This window comes from Periplaneta americana, chromosome 16, assembly GCF_040183065.1.
Source record: "Periplaneta americana isolate PAMFEO1 chromosome 16, P.americana_PAMFEO1_priV1, whole genome shotgun sequence".
Taxonomy (NCBI): domain Eukaryota; kingdom Metazoa; phylum Arthropoda; class Insecta; order Blattodea; family Blattidae; genus Periplaneta; species Periplaneta americana.
The window spans coordinates 11647498-11671677 of record NC_091132.1 but is presented as its reverse complement, the minus strand read 5'-3'; the positions used below and the strand labels follow the sequence as shown (position 1 = coordinate 11671677).

General features: G+C 36.4%; 1 protein-coding gene across 1 annotated transcript in view; it reads right to left on the bottom strand.

Annotated features, from left to right (window-relative positions):
- Positions 1-20299, bottom strand: part of LOC138690931 (uncharacterized) — a 34011-nt gene extending 13712 nt beyond the window's left edge. Inside the window, exons 1-2 of the mRNA XM_069812498.1 lie at positions 20253-20299; positions 1853-20121 (exon numbers count right to left, since the gene is read on the bottom strand). Coding sequence (XP_069668599.1) covers positions 1853-20005 — 18153 coding nt within the window. The 5' untranslated portion in view covers positions 20006-20121; positions 20253-20299. The remainder of the gene's footprint in view (positions 1-1852; positions 20122-20252) is intronic.
- Between the last annotated feature and the right edge of the window lie 3881 nt (positions 20300-24180).

Below are 24180 nucleotides of genomic sequence, written 5' to 3'. Positions count from 1 at the left end.
TGTATATAGTTCTCGATAACACTATCAACAATATTAGTAATTAAAATCATGGTTTTTAAGAAAGCACGAGCTAATGACGCTGGTACGAAATGCGACTCGTAATGCATGTGGTACTCCAAAGGAACTGAGAAGTTTGGCTACACTGTCTCCGTGATTCCGTTGCCAGATTTTCGTTAGCAGACGACATTTTCACGTGAGGTCCAATGAAAACCTCCGTTCTCCTTCCCCCTCCACCCCACCATACTCAATGTGTCACCGCTATACAGGCTACCCCTCTAACCCGCACTTTCCTCTCGCCCTGCCAACTACTTCTTGTTTAGTCGGTTCATAACCTGGCTTAATGTTTTCACTTATCACAGTCAAACAGACGAGTGTGTTTTTCAAGCCATGTTATGTACAATGGCTATGTTGTCAGTAGACTTAAAATTTTTAGGCTCTAAAAATTCGATTTTAGGTGCCTCAAACATGCTCAATGGAAGTATGAAATGGACTCCAAATATTAAAAATAAACTAAAAATCAACTGCATGTTTTCTCCAATAGAATGTCTTAAACAGTATGACAGATAATTGAAGACCTCCCTGGAATAAGGGTGTAACCAACAAATCTATATCGAGGTCTAGGGGTTCATTTCACTTTCCTTCCTCCTCTTTCTACTTTTCTGTTCCTAGTGCTGATCTGCTATGGCACTAAAATCGTCCTCCAGTGGCTTAAGGAGGGAAAGATGGTGATCGACAAGATCTCCCAGCTAAGTCCAGTGGACCCATCGACCAACAGCAGGTGTGGTCCTCTAGACATTCTGGGGGTTGTGTGTGGATGAAGTAGCCCTTAAATTATGGTGTTCACTTAAATCGGCTACAACTTGCCATTTAATCAATATTGGAGTGCAAGAGGTCAAATGACTTTATTGTCAAACGCCTGGCATTAGAAAACAACAACAACAAATCTATAACACACGCTTCAGGAGAAAGGAAAATAATTTCAAGGGTACATTTCAGTAGGCCTATATTTACTAACAGAACCACTTGACTAATCAAGGATACAGGTTTATTCAGTTATTGGATGCAATCATTTACTATTATAAATTAATGTTTCAAAATTACTTTTATGCTCGACCATGCCGAAATGTAGTAATTATACACCTGGTAGCAGACCTTTAATGCATGTCATTAAAGTACACCTACTCATTAAATGTCAGGTCTTTCAGCCAATGACGACTCAGGTTACAACTGTTCAGCCAATGACAGGTCAGCTTTCTACCGTTATAAAACCGCAAGTATCGATTATTCTCGGACATGCAATCGAAAGAGAATTAGCGAAAAGTCACGGAGGCTGGAAATCCAATACTGTCGCAAAGGTTATGTTCTGTTACTATAATAATTAGCGTTAATTGTAAATAATATTCAAATAAATTAAATTTGTCATCTCGTTTTTCAATGTCTAATTTAATTTCAATGTTATGTCTGTAGGTTCTTATGGCCTAGCAAGGTCAATGTGGACATCTGTTCCTCGGAAAAAATCAATACTTTCGCGTCTGCGCACATCTCACAACATACGGAACATTGCTCAAGTTCAGATACAAATAAAATTAATAATATCAGATTAGAAATATGGTCGAGCATAAAAAGTCGTATGAAACTCGCCTATAATGGTAATTAAGAAGCTCGTATGAAAATAATGAAACTCGCTTGCGCTCGTTTCATAAATATCCATACTCACTTCTTAATTACCTTCATTATAGGCTCGTTGCATAATGTACTATTTCCACCTAAGTCACATATTTCATTAATTTGATGTTACATCCTTTTTCCGGGGAGGTCTTCAAATGAATTGTGTTACCCTGCAGACACCTACCTCTGATCTGAATGCCAGATGACAGCGCTGACAATGGTAAGGGTGTCGCCTGATGTGTGCCGTCCTCTCATCCTGGTTTCTGTAAGTATGGCCACAAGCCTGGCAGGAATCATCCTTCTCGTTGGCTGCGGCATCCTTCTGTGTTTCGGAATATTCATCTATTTTCAAATCACTAAAAACACCCTGCGATTTTCTGCCATTTTCTGTAATTCCGTCACTTTCAATTTCAGTACTGTCTGAAGCTATGGATGTGTCACTCGGAAACAGCTGGGAGTGTTTCACCGACTCTTCAATAACTCCTTTGTGGATGTCTTCTCTCGAAGATTTACTTCTGTCTAACGAATTTTCATCAAAATTAATTTTCATTTTTGCGTCATTTTGCACAGTGTCTGTTTTTGAAACTGTGTCTTCCGACAGATCATTAGACAGCATTTCATTCAAGTTGTTTCCAAAAGTATTCATACTAGAGTGAGAAGTCAAATTCTGTATTCCTTCCTCTGAACTCTGTCTATCAAAGTGGGAACTTTCTTGTTTTAAATTCGATCGTCTTCTCTTTGACACTGATAATATTCTGTCAGGTTGGAAGAGTGGAAATACATCTTCTTGATACATGTTCTCAACGTATCGCCTCTTTTTTAATCTAGAATTACCTAGACAAATTTTACCTGATGTTTTTTTCGTGGAGTGGGTCTTAGACAGAGTCTCACTGTGTGACATGGTATCAGATTTCAATGATTCACATTCGGAGCACTCCACAGATACTGTACTTTCAGATGTGTCAAAGACAGGGGGGTCCTGGGAGCAGTCGGTAGTGTCACAACTGGAATAACTGCTACTTGACATGGATTTCTTAAGAGAACGTGACTCATCTTTTGATGACGTTTCAAGTTCAGGGGGCAGTTGCTTGCTTCCATCCTCCTGAGTTGTATCAACGTCACAAGGAATTTCCAATCCAGTGTTTGAAGCATCACATTCTACTACTGTACTCACTGAAGTACTTCGTTTGTCGTCTTGGTTTAAGAAAGCTGGCATGTTTAGCTCACTTACATTATTCCTCACTTTCATAATTTTTCTTTTTAAATTCTTTGCAAATGAAACTTCCTTTCTCTTATTCCTCTGAAAAGTTATCTTTGTTAAGTTATCTTTGGTATGGTTCTTGTTTTCAACAACTACATATTCGTCATTCTCGAAAACCTTACTGCTACTCTCAACAGCAGAATATTCATCTTTGTTTGCATCTGATGTTAAAGCTGACTCCTCATCTTTATTGTTGCTTTGTACTTTGTTACAGTTATTAAAAAATGTTAGCTTGATTGATGGACTCTGTGATTCTGAATTAGGCAGATGAGTATTATTTGGTTGTGGTGAATCAAAACAGAGCTCTGGTTGTGTGGAAAGAGTTTCAGGTGTGGGTGAACTTTTCTTCACAAGTCTTTGTGAATTCCAGTTATTATTTAAACTGCTACGTCGCAAATTTATCCTAGAAAGAAATGTTCGACTTTGTTGCCTCTTGCATCTTCCTCTCTGACAACGATTATAAGATGATTCTGAATGTGTTCTATTCCTAGGAGTAGAAGTAGATACTAATGAAGACAAAGGAACCAACGTAACAAGTGGTTGAACAGGTGGAGATTTGAGACTAATTCTCAGACCGTGTCGCAGTTTTCTATCTGTTCTTCTAACTGTATCACCATTTGATACAAGAATTTTTGCCAGAGAATCTAACGAGGGATCTCTTTCAAGACGAACAACTGGCTGCCACCTATCAGCAGTGTTGCTGGATGAAGAAGCACTTCGAAGGAAACTCTGGTAGTTATTTGTGTTACCCATACCTACAGTACGTTTAATTATGACTCTGGGTAGCAGCTGTTTAGAATTTTCACTTGCAGTACTGTTGCTCGAATCAAATTCGCTAAATGCAGAATTAGAATTTCCATCTGCATCAAAAACAGTGTTACAAGATTTATTTTCATTAATACAAACATCAACAGCCTTATTTTCAATGTTGGTATTTCTGATAACTTCGGTATCTGAAACAGAGCTACAGTTATTTAACTTATCGGCATCATTTTCAGTAACATCTGATTCTACATTATTAATTTTGTCTGATATATGAGAGCTCCCTGCTTCTTCTTCTTCTTCTTCTTCTGATTTTGAACTATTAATATCTCCTTTACTACATGCAACATCCTGCTTATCCAATGGAGATGTATTTAAGTCTAACTTCTCTGATGAAGCATTACTCTCTTTAAGAGATTTTGAATTTTCTACCTTTTCGTGACCTACAATAGTTTCTTTGTAAGTGCCACATGTTGTTTCTTTTCCATCAGCAGATGAAGAGGTGTCAATATTGTTGGCACAGATCACAGAACTGGAATTCGAATTTGGCAAATTTTTCCTTTTCTTATCGGACTCTATGTCGATATCTTCATCACACCTCCGTTTCAGTATCAGCCTTTTCACTAGTACTATGGGCAGCTGTGTAACTACACTGGGAGTGTTGCTGGCACATTCTGATGCACTGTTAATGTCTGCAGTGTTATTCTTCTTAACAGATTCCGTATCATTTGATTTGCTTTGGGTGGAAATTCTTTCAGATTTTGGTGCATCCACTACTTGCCAAGTTTTAGGTACACCCTTCGGTGGAGGAGTTGGTGTTAAACGTACTTCGATTTTGGCAGGACCCAATTCTAATCCATCAAGCTTTCTTTTTCTGAATTCAAGAATCCTTGTTTGCTGACTCTTTGTATTTCCACTTAATTTTCTGCACTTGTCAGTTGGTTCAAGTCCATTTTTGTTCATAAACTCATTTGCACTTGAAATTTCAAAATCTGTTTTAGACTGCTGATCAGTTTTCAGGCAAGACTTATCATTTTCCTTTGTAACACGTTGTTTACAATCAAAGTCTCCTTTCTGCTTCATAGCATTTTCTGCTTTTGAGAGATCAAATATTTTTTTCCAACTAAGACGACATTTTAACCCACTCATGACAACAGAGTCCGACTGCACTGAATCGTTTTGAATGTGAATAGCTGATGAACTTATTTCACACTCAGTTGAACTCCCAGCTCTTGAAAATGAGTCAGATTGCACTGTATCGGAACAAGAAGCCGGTACTGGTGAATGGGTGGAAGGAGTAGAAGAAATGCTAGAGCTTGCGACATTGTTTGAGTCTGTATCTGGTGCTGGAAATTCTGAAAGTACCTCCTCCTCGAGGTAAGGCCAATTTGAAACTGAATCAACAGGCAGAACCTCTCTTAAATTTGGATCTAAATTTGGTAATAATTCGCTGCATGGTACAGTCGAATCTGTAGATGTTGCAGAGTTCACATTCTCATCAACCTTAGAAGACAAAACTGCACTTTCTTTAATCTCCGCATCTGATGAATTGCTATAAAGGAATATGTTACAATCTGTTCTGGAAACACTCAAGTTTGAATCAATATTGGTATTTTCCTTCCCTTTATCAGCTGACAAAACTATTTCTCCCCCATTTGTCACTGTATTGTGTTCAGGATTATGTTCATACTTTTCACTGTTCATGGAAACACATTCCTCTGCAGAAGTGACTAGCTGAAAAGATTCCCACTCTCCCGACAGATTGGACTGTAACACCTCCATGTCCTCTGGATTTACTTCAACCACTTGCACGGAGGACACACCTGAATCCAAGTATTTTGACAGAGCTTGTAATGTTTCCGGACTCACTGGAACCTCTTGTATCTCACACTCCTGACCTGGTTCAACAGATTCGTTTAAATCAAATTCTTCTGTCATTATTTCTTGTTGGCTAGCATCTGTAGAGACTTCAACTGTTTCCTCACAGGCAACATCATCAATAGGCATCTGCGTAGAGATATCAGTATTCTGTCTTGCAGACATATCATGTTCTTCTGATGATGTCACATTTATTAAAGATTCTTCTCTCAGGTTGACAGTACACCCAGAAGACAGTGATGTTTCCATTACCGGAATATTTATGGTCAAAACAGGTGAGTCGTCTGTTGGTAATGAAAGAGGTTCTGACTTATTCTGCAACAATGCAGTGGATTGCTCTGGAGTCACTTTAAGTTCAAAACTATCTTCATTTTTTAATTCACATTCCAATGTTGATGCTGAAGTACTTTCTTTTCTGTGTGTCACACATTCATTGGTACTGTACTCCATTTCTGTTGAAGCTTGTGAAGAAGAAATACCGCACAATGGCACAAATCGATCTTCAATGTCCTTCACTCGCTCTACATTATCTGTGATTAGTTCAAGGCAGGGCATTTCTAGTGAATCAGAACTGTTTGGTGAAACTTCTGTATTAATTATTTCAAGGTGTGGCATATCATCTGTCTCTCCTGAAGAGCCTGTCTCGAAATAATTACATTCTTGGGGAGACTGCGGAGAATTCAGAACACCTTCCAGATGACTCACATTACTGTCAATGTTAGTAGCAGAATCCTGAGCCTGATTGTCTTTGAATGCTATACACTCTTTAGCTGAATTTGACTCATTGTTTTCTAGGAATGACGCATTTTTGTGCTTTGTATCTGAATATTCAGACACTTCTGTTTCACTAGATGAAGCCATACTTTTCTCACATTCCTTAGGAGACTGATAACCTTGTAACACATGAGACATGTGTGTCTCATTTATTGGTTCTCTTACTTCAGACTTTCTAACTTCCTTTGTACCTAACTCAACAGGAAGCAGGAATTCTTTCTGTCCTAATGTCTTACCAAGTATGCTTTCATTCTTAGTTGATTCTATTGGAGATTTGCAAGTTCTTGCAAATATTTCAGAATTACACATTTCATCTTTAACGGTTTCCTCTGTGCAGAGAAACTTTTGTGAATTAAATTCTTTACTTTCTGAAATGTTTACTTCAGTACTGCGTTTTAGAACTACAACAGAATCTGCATTTTCTACTGCATCTTCAGTTAGATGTGAATTTATATTTCTGGAGATGTGTAATTGACAAATACTTATCTTATCCACATCAGATTGAGTTAGGGGTGAGTTGTTATCTTTTGGCACATTTCTAGTAATATCCAGTTCGCAACTGCTGATCTCATCCATATCAGATTCAGTTACAGATGAATTTATTTCCTCTGATACTCCTTCTGGAATGTTTATTTCATCATTAAGTTTACTTAACTGATTCACCTCATTTTCAAGAGTGCATGAGTTTGTATCATCTGATACATTTTTAGAAACGATTAATTCTCTATCATTTACTTTATCCACGTTAGATTCAATCTGAGGTGAATATATATTTTCTGATGCATCACTGGAAATGCTTAATTCACAAACAGTTACCTTGGCCATATTACATTCAGCTAAGGGTGAATTTATATTTTCTGATAAATCATTAGGAATGTTTAATTCACAATCATTTCTTTTATCCACATTAGATTCAGACAGGGGTGAATTTATGTTTTCTGATATAGACCTATCATTGGAAATGCTTAATTCACAATCAGTTACCTTGTCCATATTACATTCAGTTAGGGGTGAATTTATATTTTCTGATATTTTATTGGGAATGTTTAATTCACAATCATTTCTTTTATCCAAATTAGATTCAGTCAGGGATGAATTTATATTTTCTGATATATCATTGGAAATGCTTAATTCACAATCAGTTACCTTGTCCATATTACATTCAACTAGGGACGAATTTATATTTTCTGATATGTCATTGGGAATGTCTAATTCATAATCACTTCTTCCATCCACATTAGATTCTGTTATGGATGAATTTGTATTTTCTGATATGTCATTGGCAATGTTTAATTCACACTCATTTCTTTTATCCAAATTAAATTCACTTAGGGGCGAATTTATATTTTCTGATATATCATTGGGAATGTCTAATTCAGAATCACTTCTTTTATCCACATTAGATTCAGTCAGGGATGAATTTTCTGAAATATCATTGTGAATGTTTAATTCACAATCATTTCTTTTATCCAAATTAGATTCAGTTAGGGGTGAATTTATATTTTCTGATACATCATTGGAAATGTTCAGTTCACAATCATTTCCTTTAACCACACTAGATTCAGTTAGGGTTGAATTTATATCTTCTGATATATCATCGGAAATGTTTAGTTCACAATCAGTTACCTTAACCACATTAGATTCAGTTAGGGATGAATTTATATTTTCTGGTATATGATTTGGAATATTTAATTCACAATCATTTCCTTTAACCGCACTAGATTCAGTTAGAGTTGAATTTATATCTTCTGATATATCATTGGAAATGTTTAGTTCACAATCAGTTACCTTAGCCACATTAGATTCAGTTAGGGATGAATTTATATTTTCTGGTATATGATTTGGAATGTTCAGTTCACAATCATTTCCTTTAACTACACTAGATTCAGTTAGAGTTGAATTTATATCTTCTGATATATCACTGGAAATGTTTAGTTCACAATCAGTTACTTTACCCACATTAGATTCAGTTAGTGATGAATTTATATTTTCTGGTATATGATTTGGAATGTTTAATTCACAATCATTTCGTTTAACTATACTAGATTCAGTTAGGGGTGCATTTATATCTTCTGATATATCATTGGAAATGTTTAGTTCATAATCAGTTACCTTACCCACATTAGATTCAGTCAGGGATGAATTTATATTTTCTGATATATAATTTGGAATGTTTAATTCACAATCATTTCCTTTAACCACACTTGATTCAGTTAGGGGTGAATTTATATCTTCTGATATATTATTGGAAATGTTTAGTTCACAACCAGTTACCTTACCCACATTAGATTCAGTCAGGGATGAATTTATATTTTCTGATATATCATTTGGAATGTTTAATTCACAGTCATTTCTTTTATCCACATTAGATTCAGTCAGAGGCGAATTTACAATTTCTGATACATCCTTGGAAATATTTAACTCACAACTAATTAAGTTGTCCCCATTAGGATCTGTGAAGAAAGAGTTTACTTCTGATATGTCTTTAGGTGCTTTTAAACCAGATTCACTTATCTTAATTACATCAGATTTAGTTAGCAATATATTTACATCTTCTGATACTTCATCTGGAGTATTTATTTCACAGTTGCTTACATTTTTCCCATCATATTCTGCAAGAGGTGAGCTTATATCTCCTGATACATTTTTGGGAATGTTTAATTCACATGTACTTACATTATCTTCATCAGATTCTACAAGAGTTGAGTTTATATCTCCTGATACATATTTTGGAATGTTTACGTCACACTTGTTTAAGTTCTCTCCATTATATTCAATTAGGGGTGAGTTTATATCTTCTGATACATTTTTAATATTCAATTCACAATTCCTCAACTTCTTTCCATCAGATTCAGTTATGGATGAACTTATAATTTCTGATAGACCTTCAGAATCATTTAACTTCTCTTCATCATCTTCACTTAGGGAAGAATTTATGTCCTCTGATACATCTTTGGGAATATTTAATTCAGCATTGCTTAACTTTTCTCCATCAGATTCAGTAAGAGTTAACTTTATATTTCCTGGCACATCTTTTGAAATGTTTGCTTCACAATTGGTTAACTTCTCCCCACTATATTCAATTAGAGGTGAATTTATATTTTCTGACATATTTTTAACATTCAATTCACAATTTCTTAACTTCTCTCCATCAGATTCAGTTTGGGGTGAATATATAACTTCCGATACATCTTTAGGAATGTTTAATTCAGAATTATTCAACTCAACAACAGTCAGGGCTGAATATATATTTTCTGATACATTTTTGGACATGTTCAATTCACAAGTGCTTAACTTCTCTCCCTCAGACTCAGTTATGGGTGAGTTCATACTTTCTGATACATATTTAGGAATGTTTAAGTCAAAATTATTTACCTCATCCACACCAAATTCTGTCAAGGGTGTATTTGTATTTTCTGATGCATCTTTAGGAATGTTTAATTCAGATCTGTTTGCCTTATCCATACTAGATTCTGATAAGTGTGAATTAGTATCTTTTGATAAATCTTTGGGCATGTTTAATTCACAAGTACTTAACTTCTCTCCATCAGACTCAGTTACGGGCAAGTTTATACCTTCTGATACATCTTCAGGAATGTTTAATTTAGAATTTTTTGCCTCATCCACACCAGATTCTGCCAAGGGTGAATTTATATGTTCTGATACATCTTTGGACATGTTTATTCCACAAGTATTTAACTTCTCTCCATCAGACTCAGTTACGGGAGAGTTTATACCTTCTGATACATCTTCAGGAATATTTAATTCAGAATTTTTTGTCTCATCCACACCAGATTCTGCCAAGGGTGAATTTATATGTTCTGATACATCTTTGGACATGATTATTCCACAAGCATTTAACTTCTCTCCATCAGACTCAGTTACAGGCGAGCTTACATCTTCTGAAACATCTTTAGGAACATTTAATTCAGAATTGTTTGCCTCATCCACAGTAGATTCTGTCAAGGGTAAATTTATATCTTCTGATACACTTTTGGACATGTTTATTCCACAAGTATTTAACTTCTCTCCATCAGACTCAGTTACAGGCAATCTTACATCTTCTGAAACATCTTTAGGAACATTTAATTCAGAATTGTTTGCCTCATCCACAGTAGATTCTGTCAAGGGTAAATTTATATCTTCTGATACACTTTTGGACATGTTTAATTCACAAATATTTAACTTCTCTCTATCAGACTCAGTTTCGGGTGAGCCAATATCTTTTGATACATCTTTAGGTATGTTTAATTCGGAATTGATTGCCCCATCCATAACAGATTTTGTCAAGGATGAAGTTACATCTTCTGATACATCTTTGCACATGTTTAATTCACAGGTACTTAGCTTCTCTTCATCAGACTCATTTACAGATGAGTTTCTATTTTCTGATACATCTTTGGGTATGTTTAATAAACAATTACTTAATTTCTCTCTATCAAATTCAGTTAACGGTGAGTTTATGTCTTCTGAAAAGCCTTTGGTTGTGTGTGATTCATAATTACTTAAGTTATCCCCATCAGATTCAATTAGGGAAGAGTTTATATCATCTGATGCACTTCTAAGAATGTTCATCTTATCCACATGAGATTCTGTAATGGGTGAGTTTATATCTTCTGACACGTATTTGGCAATGTTTAATTCACAACTGCTTTTTTCATCCACAACAGATTCAGATGGAGGTAAACTGATGTCTTCTGATAAATCTTTCATTGTGTTCAATTTTCCGTCATTTACTATATCCTTATCAGATTCTTTTATGGATGAATTTATATCCTCTGATATATTTTTTGGAATTTTTAATTCGCAGTTACTAGACTTATTTTTGTCAAATGCAATTAGGGGTGAATTTGTATCTCCTGATAAATCTTCAGGCATGTCTAACTCAAAGTTTTGTACCACACCTGTAACTGGCTTAGTTATAGACATATCTTTGGCCGGTTCTGATTCATAACTACTATCACTGATTACAATTTGACTTAAGGATGAACGTATGTCTTTGGGTGTATTCTCTATTGCATTCAATTCACAATCAACTGATATAATTGGTGGTACATCACGTTTCAGAAGTGATTTTACATTCTCTTCACTGTTTTCAATGTCATCACCGTCTAATTTCTCTCCTTGCTGCAGTGACTTGCTATGTACTTCAGATGTAGCATGATTTTTTCCTTCATGATTTTTTTCTTCATACTCTTCAATACTTTCACATGCCAGATTCTTATGCTCAAGATCAGCTACTGCTGGTAAATCACTCTGATGATAAGCACAGTCAAAATCAGGAACCACTTCATTTTCAAAAGTATCACAGTTGTTTTTATCAACAGATTCCTGAATTAACTCGTTTTCTTGAGTTAATTGTTTCTTTTTCCTTTCTTTGGTTGTAACTGGATTATGAATGTCAAGATTACAGTCTGAAATTTTCATAATACCTTCTTGTATACTGGAAGCTTTGTAAACTTGTTTCACACTTTCAGATGATGTGGTGGTACTAAATAATGAATTTGTTCCCTTGTCAATGTCAGAATATGGTATTTCACTTTGAGTTATATTTTGTCCCATATCCTGGGAACAATTCATTTGTGACATCTCGCTTGCTTTTTTCATAAGTGTTTCATATTTCTCAATGCCATCAATGGGATGGAGATTTATTTGTTTGCAACCACAAGGATCAGTACAGCTGTGTTTTAACAGACACTTCTCATTTTCTACAATTACATTATCATCAATATTATCAGATTCAGAATGCTTAGTACTATGAATGGTAACAGTGGTAATTTTAGCTGTTGTGCAGGATATCTTAAGTTTGTTACAAACATCATTATCGTTATCATTATCATCATCATTAATGTTATCACCATTATCATCACTGCCACCATCACTACCAGCTGCACTAAATGCATTTCCATCCAGAGCAATGTCTTCATTATTGTCAAAACTGCAGGCAGTACTGTCACCAGGATCTGCATCACTATCATCACAAACTGAAGCTGACTCAACATCTTCCTCCTCACAATCTGGTTCTGTACCACTTCTGATATTAGCAACATCATTATCGACAATCTTGGCCCTAGATTTTTTAATGGTGCGGTTAAAAACTGTAAAACTGCCATCCATGTCGTCTACTTTACCAGGAACAATATCACTATCTAAATATGTAACATTATTTTCAATATCATGGTGATAAATGTCAACCTCAATGTTCCCAGTGTCTACAACATGTGTGACATTTAGCATATCAACATCCCCAGGATCTTCACTATCAATAACATTGCTGACTGGATCTGTACATGAAAGATCCTTGTCCAGGCATGTGTTATCAATTTCAGTAGCAAGAACAGCACTATCAATAACAAAATTATCATCAACCAAAATGGCTCCATTATTTTCTTCAACAGAGGATGTATCAGTGTTGTTTGCATCAACATTAGCAGGACAGGTGCTGGAAACTTCAGAATCATCAACAATATCAGTTTCGATGTCTCTACATTCATTTTCATCATTAAAAGTTACATCACAATTATCAAAAGGAACTGATGTATTATTTTTATTGGTGCTAATAGCCAAATTCACACACTTTTCTTCATTCAATCTGTCATTGGAATGAGAGGTTCCAAAATCAGTCTCTTCATCACTAGCTGTGGCAAAAGAATCTTCTCTATTGACGTTGTTAGTTACAACAACTGAAACATTATTCTCCCTTTCAGAGACTTTCTCAATTTTAGTGTTTTCTTGTAATAATTTTGTATCTTGAGATTCAGCGTTGAGTGGTGATTCATAAACATTTTTAACTAATTCCTCTTCTGAAGAATTATCAGAACTTGAACGCTTGAACAAATTAATTGGTTCTGTAAGTACGGTATCATCAAGGAATTGTGGTGGTTTATATTTTTCTATAATCATATCTTGATCAAATGTTTTGTTAGGTGAAAGTCTATTTACCGTTCTAACACGTTCATACTCTTTTTCACTATATTCCAGTAAAGACTTATTGATAAATAAATCGGAATTTGCAGACTGGTCGACATTGTCTGTGTGGTATTCAGAGCTAAAAGAGGGTAGAACAGAATTTTTGGGATTTTTAATTTTGGACTGTGTTTCACACTCACGTTCATCTTCGTCACAACTTGTTACATCAGTTTCTTCTAAGACACACGTTTGTTCATTGAATGAAGAATGTTTACACTGTTCATGACTCTCAGATAAACATGAATTAGGGTTTTCCATATTACCATCACTTTTTATACACACTTCATCATTATCAGAGTCCTGTACACCTTTATCTGAACTAGCACTATGGCATTCCGATATTCCTTCCTTCTTGGCTATTGTAGAATCCAGTTCTTCTTCCATGACATCATTATGAAGCAATAAGCTGTTTTCACTTCTGTCTGTTTCTGTCATTTTATTTATGTCAGCAGCATTTTGAATACAGTCTTTCTTATTTTCTAAACATACTAAACTTCTGATATTTTTCAGTACTGGTGACTTCTGTGACTCGTTACACTTCACTTTATTTTGTGATTTTTTTGATCCACCTGCAGTCACTATTTCATCACTATTCTTTTCGAACTCTTCATTCAATGATTTCTCTACTGATACTTGTTCGGTATGTAATGGATTATCTACTTCAGCAGTTGTATCGTCATGTTGACAAATGCTGTCAACTTCATTTCTCTCAGAAGACACTGGGCTCCCTGACATAACAGGCAATGATGGAGAACTGACAACATTATCAACTCTGCTATCACAAGTTTCTACGCAATTTGCATCACTTGAAACAGAAACAATTTTAGGCTTTAACTTGTCAGACGATACATTTTTTACATTGCTATTTGGGATACCTGAATTTGTTAATCTTTCATTTGGTAACAATTCTTCTACATTATCATTGTTTAAAATTTTATCATGATCTACACTCAATTTATGACAAGACACAAATGATTGTGATGTTTCATTACGAAAAATGTGGGAAGTGATCTTATTTCCATGTCCTGAATTTAATGAACTTTCACACTTTTCTGAACAATTAAAGTCAGGTTCACGTTCTGCTTCATTAATAGAATTGATAGATTTCTCTACTAAAAATTTATCAGATGAATCTTTAACACAGCTAATATCGTTGTCTTCTTTCGAAGAAATGTCTCTGGTTGATTTTTCAATCTTAGAGTCTATTTCTTTGAATGTGCTACTTTCTGAATATTGATTGTTATTGGCCTCTTTGTCAGTGATTCGAATTTCAGAGTCAGAATCATTACTAGACTTTAATACATTCTTGGAAGTTTCAGCAGTTAAGCTTGTTTCAACTTCATTAACATTGAAAGGAGTAGTTTGCCGTGAAGTTGAGTTCTGATCTATTTCTAACTCTTGACAAGGCTTTGAATCTAACTTCTGCATTTCTGATGGAGCATGGGCATCTTCAGAACATTTACTGTCAATTAAATGGGAACAAGTTGGTAGATTCACAGTATTCTCACTTAATTTCAATTCATCAAATTCATTTTCGTTTATCACATTATCAGTCCCTGGACTTAACTGATCATCTGCTGTATCTTTGTTACTTGGAGATCTTGAACAAATATGTTCCCTTCTATCCTCTTCCATTACAGTTGATGTTACATTTTCAATATTCAATTTATGAGGTTCTTCCACAACTTGAGCTTCATCTCTTGAATAGCCTGATTCATCACCTGAATGATCTGATAGAGTATAATCTTCATCTGCTTCTTCTTCTTCAGATGTGACACCTGTAGATTCTTTGGGAATGTGCACTCCTTCATGTACATAAACTTCCTTGGGGTTAGCTGACTGCAGAACCATGGCACTTTTAAGATCACTTTCACTGTCTGAACAACTAATTTCCTCCTGTAAAATGTCTGATACTTCAGGTGCCACGTCCAAAACGTCATCGTCTAAATCTTCATCCCCATCACCCCCACTGACCGGTGTCGTTGGAATGCTTGAAGTTACAGACATATCCAAGTCCTCTCCTATGTCACTGTTGTATGGGGATACTTTCTCCACTGACATGTTCAACTGGCTGTTATCGGTCTCTGCACACTCACTGCCTTCGGGATCACTGTTGTTGTTGTTGTTGTTATTATCATTATTACTAGATGAAAGAGCTTCACCATCTGTAAGTGGTTTGACATTGATCAAGTCTGATGACTTCTCAGGAAGTGGAATAGAAGCAACAGTATCAATTGGTTTATTTTCTAGGGATCTGTTGGTTTGTTCAATGTCAACAATCACAGGATGGATTTTATTTTCAAAAAAATGAGTATCAGGTGATTCTTCAACACCTTTATCACAACAAGGACTCAAATGTGATGAAACACCATCACTTGAATAGTCTGCTTCCAATTGAAAATTAGTATTATCAGTTTTACAATCACTATCAGACTCTTTTCTCTTGTATCTCTTCATTTCGGCAAGCACACTGCGAGGGGCTCTGTTTTTCCTTCGGCGTTTCGAACGTTTGTGTCCTCTAAGTGTATCTTTTTCCTTACAGCTTGTCTTCTCATTTGATGTTTTGTCCAATGAATTTTCTCCCGATATCTGTGATGTGGAGCATTTGTCTGGCAAGGATGGCAATTCTAAAGCACAAACATTAAAATCTTTGCAAGAATAATCTTCTGAACTATTTGTAACTGTTTTGGAAGCTGAATTCAAAGAACTGTCTCCTGCAGCTGGAATATCAGCATTATCTTCGTTACTGCTAAAATCTGAATTACATTTGTCTTCTAATTGTTCAATTTTCTCTTCAATTACAGTTTTAGCTACACATAATTTTGTATCAGCAGCAGGAACTGTATTATTCAGCAATTTAATTTTATCTGTCTGCTGTATGTGGGTGGTGCGTTCTATCACAGATGTACAGAGGGCTTTTAATGTGTGAATGACTGTTTGATGATTTAGTGGCATCATTGCCAATTCATTTTTGTGTTCAAAATTTGTGATCCTATTGTGTCGGACATCTGAGTTTGAAACATATTTTTTTTCAAACATGTGACTAGAACTTGTCATCTCATTGCAAGGTGATGACATATTTTGATTTGGATTAAAGGCTTCAAGACGTCTTGAATTATGTTTTTCTTTATAAGCATGACTGTTGTTTTGTTCTTGATTCAAGTTTACATTTTGCAAATCAAGGCCTTCTGTGTTTTGATTTTCTGACACATTTGTACTTTTTATGTTCATTTCTTGATAGCTATGACCAGCATCCTCAGAAAAATGGTCGAGTCTTGACTGTAAAGCTTCAGTTGAAGTATGGCAATCCTGGCATGCGGAACTGTCAGTGAAATCAGACTTTTTGTACATATTACTGATGCCATTTTCATTATTCAGAGAACTGATGACTGAATTTTCTGGTAGAAGGTTAGAGTTCTCTATCAAACTATCAACAATATCAGACTTATTAGCAGAATCTCTACCCCCATGTTTTAGTAAAGGCTGCCTACATTCTTCTGTCCGGTAGAAAGACTGCTCATGTTTTTCTGCAGTTATTCTTTGGCCTGATCCTTCTAAAGACTGGGGATAGGTAGTTGGAGAATCAAGTTTTTCCACCTTATCTTCGTCAATTGGAATTAAACTGGGGCATTCACCCAGTGGTTGTGGTCCACCATTGCTGGAATTCCTAGTCAATACAGAATTTTCAATTTTGGTTGCATCGTTGCTAGCAGTACTTGATGCTGATGGACTAACTATCTGTTGCTGGTACATATGAATTAAGTTCCCTGGGTCGCCTCCTTCTAGCAATGAATTTCTGTCTACTGTTGATAAGGTTGCTACACCGTTGTTATTGACATTTCTACAATCTAATACCAATAATGGGTTTTCTGCTGAGCTATTGCTGAGAACCACATCTGGCAACCTAGGAGCTGGTGAGAGGTCATCAGTTTCCTCATCCCAAGTAGCTAAGAACTGTCGAACATCAAGCACTGGAGCTGATGTCATCTGCAGATTATTTCTGCTTTGCTCCCAACATCTGCCCATCATCTGAAGTTGCTCAGGTTTTGTAACACCCTTTGTACGTGGTTTACGTTTTTTTATAGGACGGCTTGTACCGGCATCTTCCATTAATGGTAACAAATGTGGTTTGCAATCATTATAACCAGGATGCAGTGGCAATGCAGAACTGTGATTCTGAAGATAAATGCCAGACGATGAAAGGTGACAATTTTCTTTTGATGATCTACTGATTACTCCTACTTTTGCCCCTGTAACGTGAATGTCACTGTAGTTCTTATTAGAGTCGTCACATCTGCCGAATGGAACAGGATGCAATGAAGAACCTGGTGCTTGGCCACAAAACATGTTACATGCAGACAAATTCTCAGATCCAGTGCCTGTTAGTACATTCTGATAAGGTGCATGCTGTGTGCCAGCCACAACTGATTCCCGCTTATGAGAAGTGCTCATAAAAGAGTTATTTAGATGTTTGGGGTCCATATTGAGGCCTACAGACGTACCCATACTGCAGGCAGGATTACTTTCCACAACTTGCATAGTTGCACTACCACACAGATATGGAGGAGCATTTTCAGATGAAAGTCTTCCGCAGGATTGTAGGTGCGGAGACACTTGAGTTGTAGCACTTGTGACTGCAGTGGACACTTCATTTGGGTCTTTCATATTGCCGTACCTAATAATGGACTCTGTTCCTAATGAGGTGTTAGAGGGTTGGAGTTGTAGTGAACAGTTCATTCCAGCACTTGGAACTTCTTTGTGGTATGGAATGTGCTGATGAGGCATGCCAGCAGTTGGCAACATGTTGCCAATAGGATTACTATTGTTGGACGATGAAGAAACAAAACTATTTCTCACTCCATCGCTAGAATGAGGATTATATGAATCTTCTACACAATTTTCTGGAAACAATCTCATGTAATTATTACTTCTAGATATTTTGCTTTGAGTATAAGTTAGGTTAGAACTATATCGTGATGGAGGTTGTGCAATACCGAGCACTGCAGAGTAGCTTGAAGATGAAGGGGGAACTTTAGCTTCATGAGTTGGATATGATGAAAAATTAGTCGTATTGGATGGAGGATATTTTCTCGCAGTATCTCGCTGTAATTGGTTTGTCAGATCTGTATGCAATTCGCCAGGAGAGGTAAAATTTGGTATTGCAGAACCGGTATTAACACCATTTGAGGTAATATTTGACCTAGAGATGTCTGGATGACACAGTTCTGTGACTGTACTAACTGGCTCACAGTGCCCTCTATCATCCTTGCTACCCTGAGACACCGGCAGTGATCTCAACACTTGTGTTTGATATTGAACGTCCTGAGATAAACTGCAATCCACTAGTGCTTCCTGCTGCTGCTGCTGCTGACTTCTCGTCTGTGGCGTTTGTTCTTGATACCTCAATGAATTCTCAGTTGACACCATATCCTCTGGTGCCTTCCTTCGCATCAACATCTCCGAATATCTTTGTGGCATATCACCTATTTTCTGAAATCTTTGTGCCATACTATTGTGAAGTTTGTCACTTCTTTCCCCATCGTGCAAAGATGTTCCTCCCTTATGTTGTTGCTGTTGTTGTTGGGACCTTGTTGGTTTATTTGAAGTTACTTCATGGTAGTTAGGTGGAGGGGGCAGCTGTTGACCAGAAATCTCACAATTGTTTCTATCAGTCCAAAAATTTGCCATACCTGTATTTCCCATGTTATGAATGTCATCGGGTGGAGGCATCCACAGGCCAGGCGGGCGGCCATTCTGCAGCCAGAGGCCGGGCGGCTGATGCCACTGATTACACGATGCATTATTACCACTTATAGTGGGTGCAGAATGTCCTGTGTATCTCACCACATTCTCTCTCGGCACTCCGTACTGCTGTATTGGAATGGGTTCGAGACCAGGAAACTTAAGAGTCTGTTGTTGGTAAACCTTGCAATTAGATCTTCTACATGCACCACGGCAAGTTACGCACGCATCTTTCTTAGTAGAAGAGTTTTCACTCGATAGAGATGAAATATACTTCTCCTGCATAGACTCCACTCTGGTTGGATGCTGATGACTGAGCACACTACATTCTTCACTAGGTGATGCAACATCTTTTTTTGAGGAAGCTGCTGCTGATGAAACGCCTAGTGAAGGATCTTTTGTATATCTTGAAAGTTTTGTTAGATGCGTTGCAAAACCACTTGTTAAATGATGATTAGCATCCTCGTGCTGTGTGAAACTGGCAATATTTGGTGCAAACCTTGAAATCTCATCGGATGGTAGAGGAGCTGCGGAGTTTCCTGCGACATATCGTACGGCATCTGCTGGAGATGCATTCCAATGATGTGGAATTCTCGCAACAGAATGATTGTAACACGCATTACAATTAGACTGACAGTTTATCACTGCTCTAGGCCTAACAACAGACTGATGGTTATTACTACTTGTATTAATATTTTTATAATGAGCAAGAACGTTGTTATTCTCAAACTGAGGCAAGACTTGAGAATTGTGGAGGCCAGATGAATGTCTGTGATTCATATTCTGGTCCCCCGTGTAACAAGGCACAGTGTTGAACGGTTGCTGAGTGTAATCCCATGGAGAACCTGATTGTTTGGAGGTATCTCCTGGCACGAATGAGGCCTGGCTGCGATTTTCGAAGAGAGACTGATTATTATAACAAGATGTGGCATCTTTATACCCGCTAAACATGTCTTTTATTTCTACTTTGCATAAAAGGAAATGATATGTCCTACCGTGTTAGCAGCCGAATCTTCCTCGCCATGACAGGATGAAATCTGCTTCCACCTCAATAACAACATTCAAACCTATCGAAACAAAAACAACAGTTCCAGTAAAAATATAAAAGCAACGAAAATGTATTAATATACTCATCCTCTGAATTCCTTCAATATAAAATCTTGCTTGATAACTCTTACAAAAATATTTTCATGTTTACCATGACAAACTCCTCACAAACACGCAGGAAATCTGCCATCTTGAAAACCACAAAGCCGCACAATACGTAAATAAATGGGTGCGTTCTGGACACATGGTGGTTCATCCAGTTTACTGCGCCGAAGAAAATCGATTATAAGAAAATGTAATGTTGTGCTATAATATTTAATAAATTCTTGCGATTGTTTATGTTGCTAAACAATCTATCAACAGCATATTTCCTCAATTTAGTCGTCACCTTGAAAGAAATACTTCTGTAGCGCGTACGGCAGCAATATTCGCATAAAGGAATAATGCTTGGAGGTTATAAAACAGAAGAAGAATTAAACGGCGCATTGAAGTCAATAAATACTAATGCTCACTATTCAGCAAAATATGACAGGTAAAGTAAGTAGTTCAACGTTGATGCGGCATTGACCCATCCCTCCCCTCCCTCGCAGGGTCACGCGATGAGGCAGTACCGATCATTTTGAGGAAAAGTGACGCAAGGGCTACTGTCATTGTTTACTACTATAATTATCGAAAAAATTGTGTAAGAAAATAGGTAACACGAGAAAACCTGTCCGGACAATGCCGGGATTCGAACTCGGTTCTTTGACTTGAAACATCACCGCTCCGCATAGCCGTTGTTTTTTTTTTTTTTTTTGGTCAATAGTGTCCATTAACTTCAATTCGAAATTATAATAGACATATTTTTATTCAGTACTTATATTCTACTATTTATTCGCGTTTGGTATAAATATATTAGACTTGGGATATTATTTCATTTTGAAAATGTCTAATTGTTAGACATGATTTCGCGAAGCTATTCTGATAGATGACATTACAGAACAAAAATATGACATTCTGATTATGTTCAAAATTTATGCTCAACAAGAAGGTCATCTGTCATCTTATCTCCATAAACGCTGCGCACACCAAAAAAATTAACAGTTTCCAGCTGTATTTCATTAGGGTACAGTCGATTTTTTTTTGTCCAAGAGTGTTCACGCGTAGTAATGCTCCACGTGTTCGTAGAATATGCCTATTTGATGTACAGTGGCTCTATGAATACAGTCACTGTAATGTTTGTCTGCAAGTGGTGCCACCTGTTACCGGTTATTGCTACACTAAAGTAATGACCTACCTCAACTGCCTGAGTTTGACAAACTTTGTAAGCAAAATATTGATCGGAAAGGAAGAAAAACTTATATTGACCTTCAAAGTTATATTTAAATGGTAGATACATAACTACAGAATTGAGAGAGAGAGAGAGAGAGAGAGAGAGAGAGAGAGAAAAAAATTGGATTCAAGTCTTATTATTCAGCCACATTTTCAATGGAATTATTCCTTTTGTAAGATTATAAAAGTATCCTCCTAATTAAAATAGTTTCAAAACATTAAATACCCGTACACGTTTCTTCAATTTTGTCTGATTTTCAAACTACCATCACATAAAAATAGGCTATATGGCTAAATTATGTATAGGCAGGGTGCGAATTAAGATTTCTGATGGGGGGGGGATAAAATCCTAAATAGAGAATACCATACATAAAATTATTATTATCCTCATTCAATATGGCTCAACACTTTGTTGTTTGTCTTGCATCTTGATTATAATAATAATTATATCCATGAGCAGGCTTAAGATAAGATGTGTAGTTCCTAAGTTATTGATTGTTGTCAGTTTGCCGGTGATGATAACACATTAATAGGCTGTTATTTTATTTGCTTAACTTTATATTGTACTTTATAAAGTAATTATACTTGTATTAAAACAATTATATTTTGTGAGGGGGATAGAAGTTATCCCTGGCATGTAAAAACACTTCGTTTTGTGAAAGTATTTCATAATTTTGACTCATTGTAATGGAGAATTTCTGTTTTGGGTACCTATTTACAATGATACTCTTCTGATTAATTGAGAAATTATACATGAAATACACTTTTGTGCTCAGATTGTATTGTATTGTATTTATTTACATTTCATGGTATTCGTACATCGCTTCACAGCTAGAATATGGAACAAGTCAAACGAAAAATATAAAAAAATTTTAATAGTACATAGTCTTAATTATAGTCACAGTCTAGTTGAAATATATACAGAAGAGTCTACTAGTACAACACAAAGTTTTAGTAACAATACTTAATACAACACAGAAATATTCATGAAGCATTGTTGAATGTCATGAATTCACTTACAGAATAGAAGGCGTGAGAAATTAGGTACTTCTTTAATTTGGCCTTAAATAATCTTATGTTTTGAGTTTCTTTTCATTTCATTTCAGATGATCATGACTATTGCTTCAGGTATGAACAAAAACATTTTGAGAACAAATATAGAAATGAAAACATTAAATTCTGAGCCTACAAAATATCAGTCATCCCAGTCTGTTGTGTGTTGAGATGTTGGCCACAATAAAATTTCATCATAAAAGTCCTTAAATTCATGAGCAATATACATATAAACTTTTTTCAAATCATTTATTTTACTTTCTTTTATCGGCACTTTTCCTGCAGGATAAGCTTTCATAGATGGCAACTCAACCATTTCAGACTTTTTCATCCGAAATGAATTAATATTTGCTGAGGTACTGATCTCGTTACTTGCTTTGATCACTCCTCTCATTTTTGATGAGTACTCAAAGTAGTGAAAAGTTGAAATGTTGAAATGTACCCCCACTGTATGTTGTCTGCCTTGTGATTCAAGTGAGATAGTTGATCTCTTGTAGAATCTGCTCCATCAGCTTGAACAGTCAAGAATGCCATCTGCGATTTCTTGGAGAAATTCGTAACAAGGGTACATACTGGCTGCCTGAGCAGAAGAGAAGGCCTACTGGCCTTAGCTTTTCCAGAATAAATAAATTATTATTACTTTTTTTGCTGTGTAGATCCTATCACATTTCCTAATAGGACGTTTGATTATGGCAAAGTTCCGATCACATGGGTTATAAGAGTGTTTCCTTGTAGGGAAAAATTGCTTGATCACTTTAAAGCGTCCTGTGTCAGTAAGTGCGAGGCAAATTCTTGAAACGTGTAGTTCTTGTTTTGGCCAGGGCAGTTGTCTACATAAAGATGGAGTTTGTTGATACTAGACGGTACATAATTATTACTGTTGTTGTTTTCTAATGCCAGGCGTTTGACAATAAAGTCATTTGTCCTCTTGCACTCTAATATTTTTCAAAGATATTATCATGACCAGCCACTGAAGCACAGATTTTGAGATTAAATGGCAAGTTGTAGCCGATTTAAGTGAACACCATATTTTAACGTTTTGGTGGCTACTTCATTCACACACAACCCCCAGAATGTCTAGAGGACCACACCTGCTGTTGGTCGACGGGTCCATTGGACCTAGCTGTGAGATCTTGTTGATCACCAGCTTTCCCTCCTTAAACCACTGGAGGACGATTTTAGTGCCATAGCAGGTCAGCACTAGGAACAGAAAAGTAGGCAGGGTAGGAAGGAAAGTGAAATGAACCCCTAGGCCTCGAATGCTCTAATACTGTCGGGGTTGAAGAAAGTAAGAGTTCAGTCAGAGGACTGGATAGGAAAGGGTAAAGAGGGAATTAGGTATTGGATAGAGGAAAATTATACCAAAATCAGTCAATAACTCATCAAGCTGACCAGTGCTAATTGATGAGTAGCCCCTCCCTTTAGTTCAGCTTGTAAAATTATGCTTACTAACAGCTGCACCACGGGAAGGTAGGGATGGGACATTGGGTATTTGTCCAGGTTGGTTCCTTAAAGCCTTCAATGGGAAGGATTAATGGCTCTCCCCACTGTATTCGACAGATACCCTTTTGCAGCCATATAATTATTACTGTAATCTAGTAGAAATGATGCACCCTCGTTTGCACCTTTGTGGGCTTCACCTTCGTGGTAGATGTAGTAATAACCATGTCCACTTTTCAAATTAAATACACAAAAAAAAAAAAAAACCATTAACA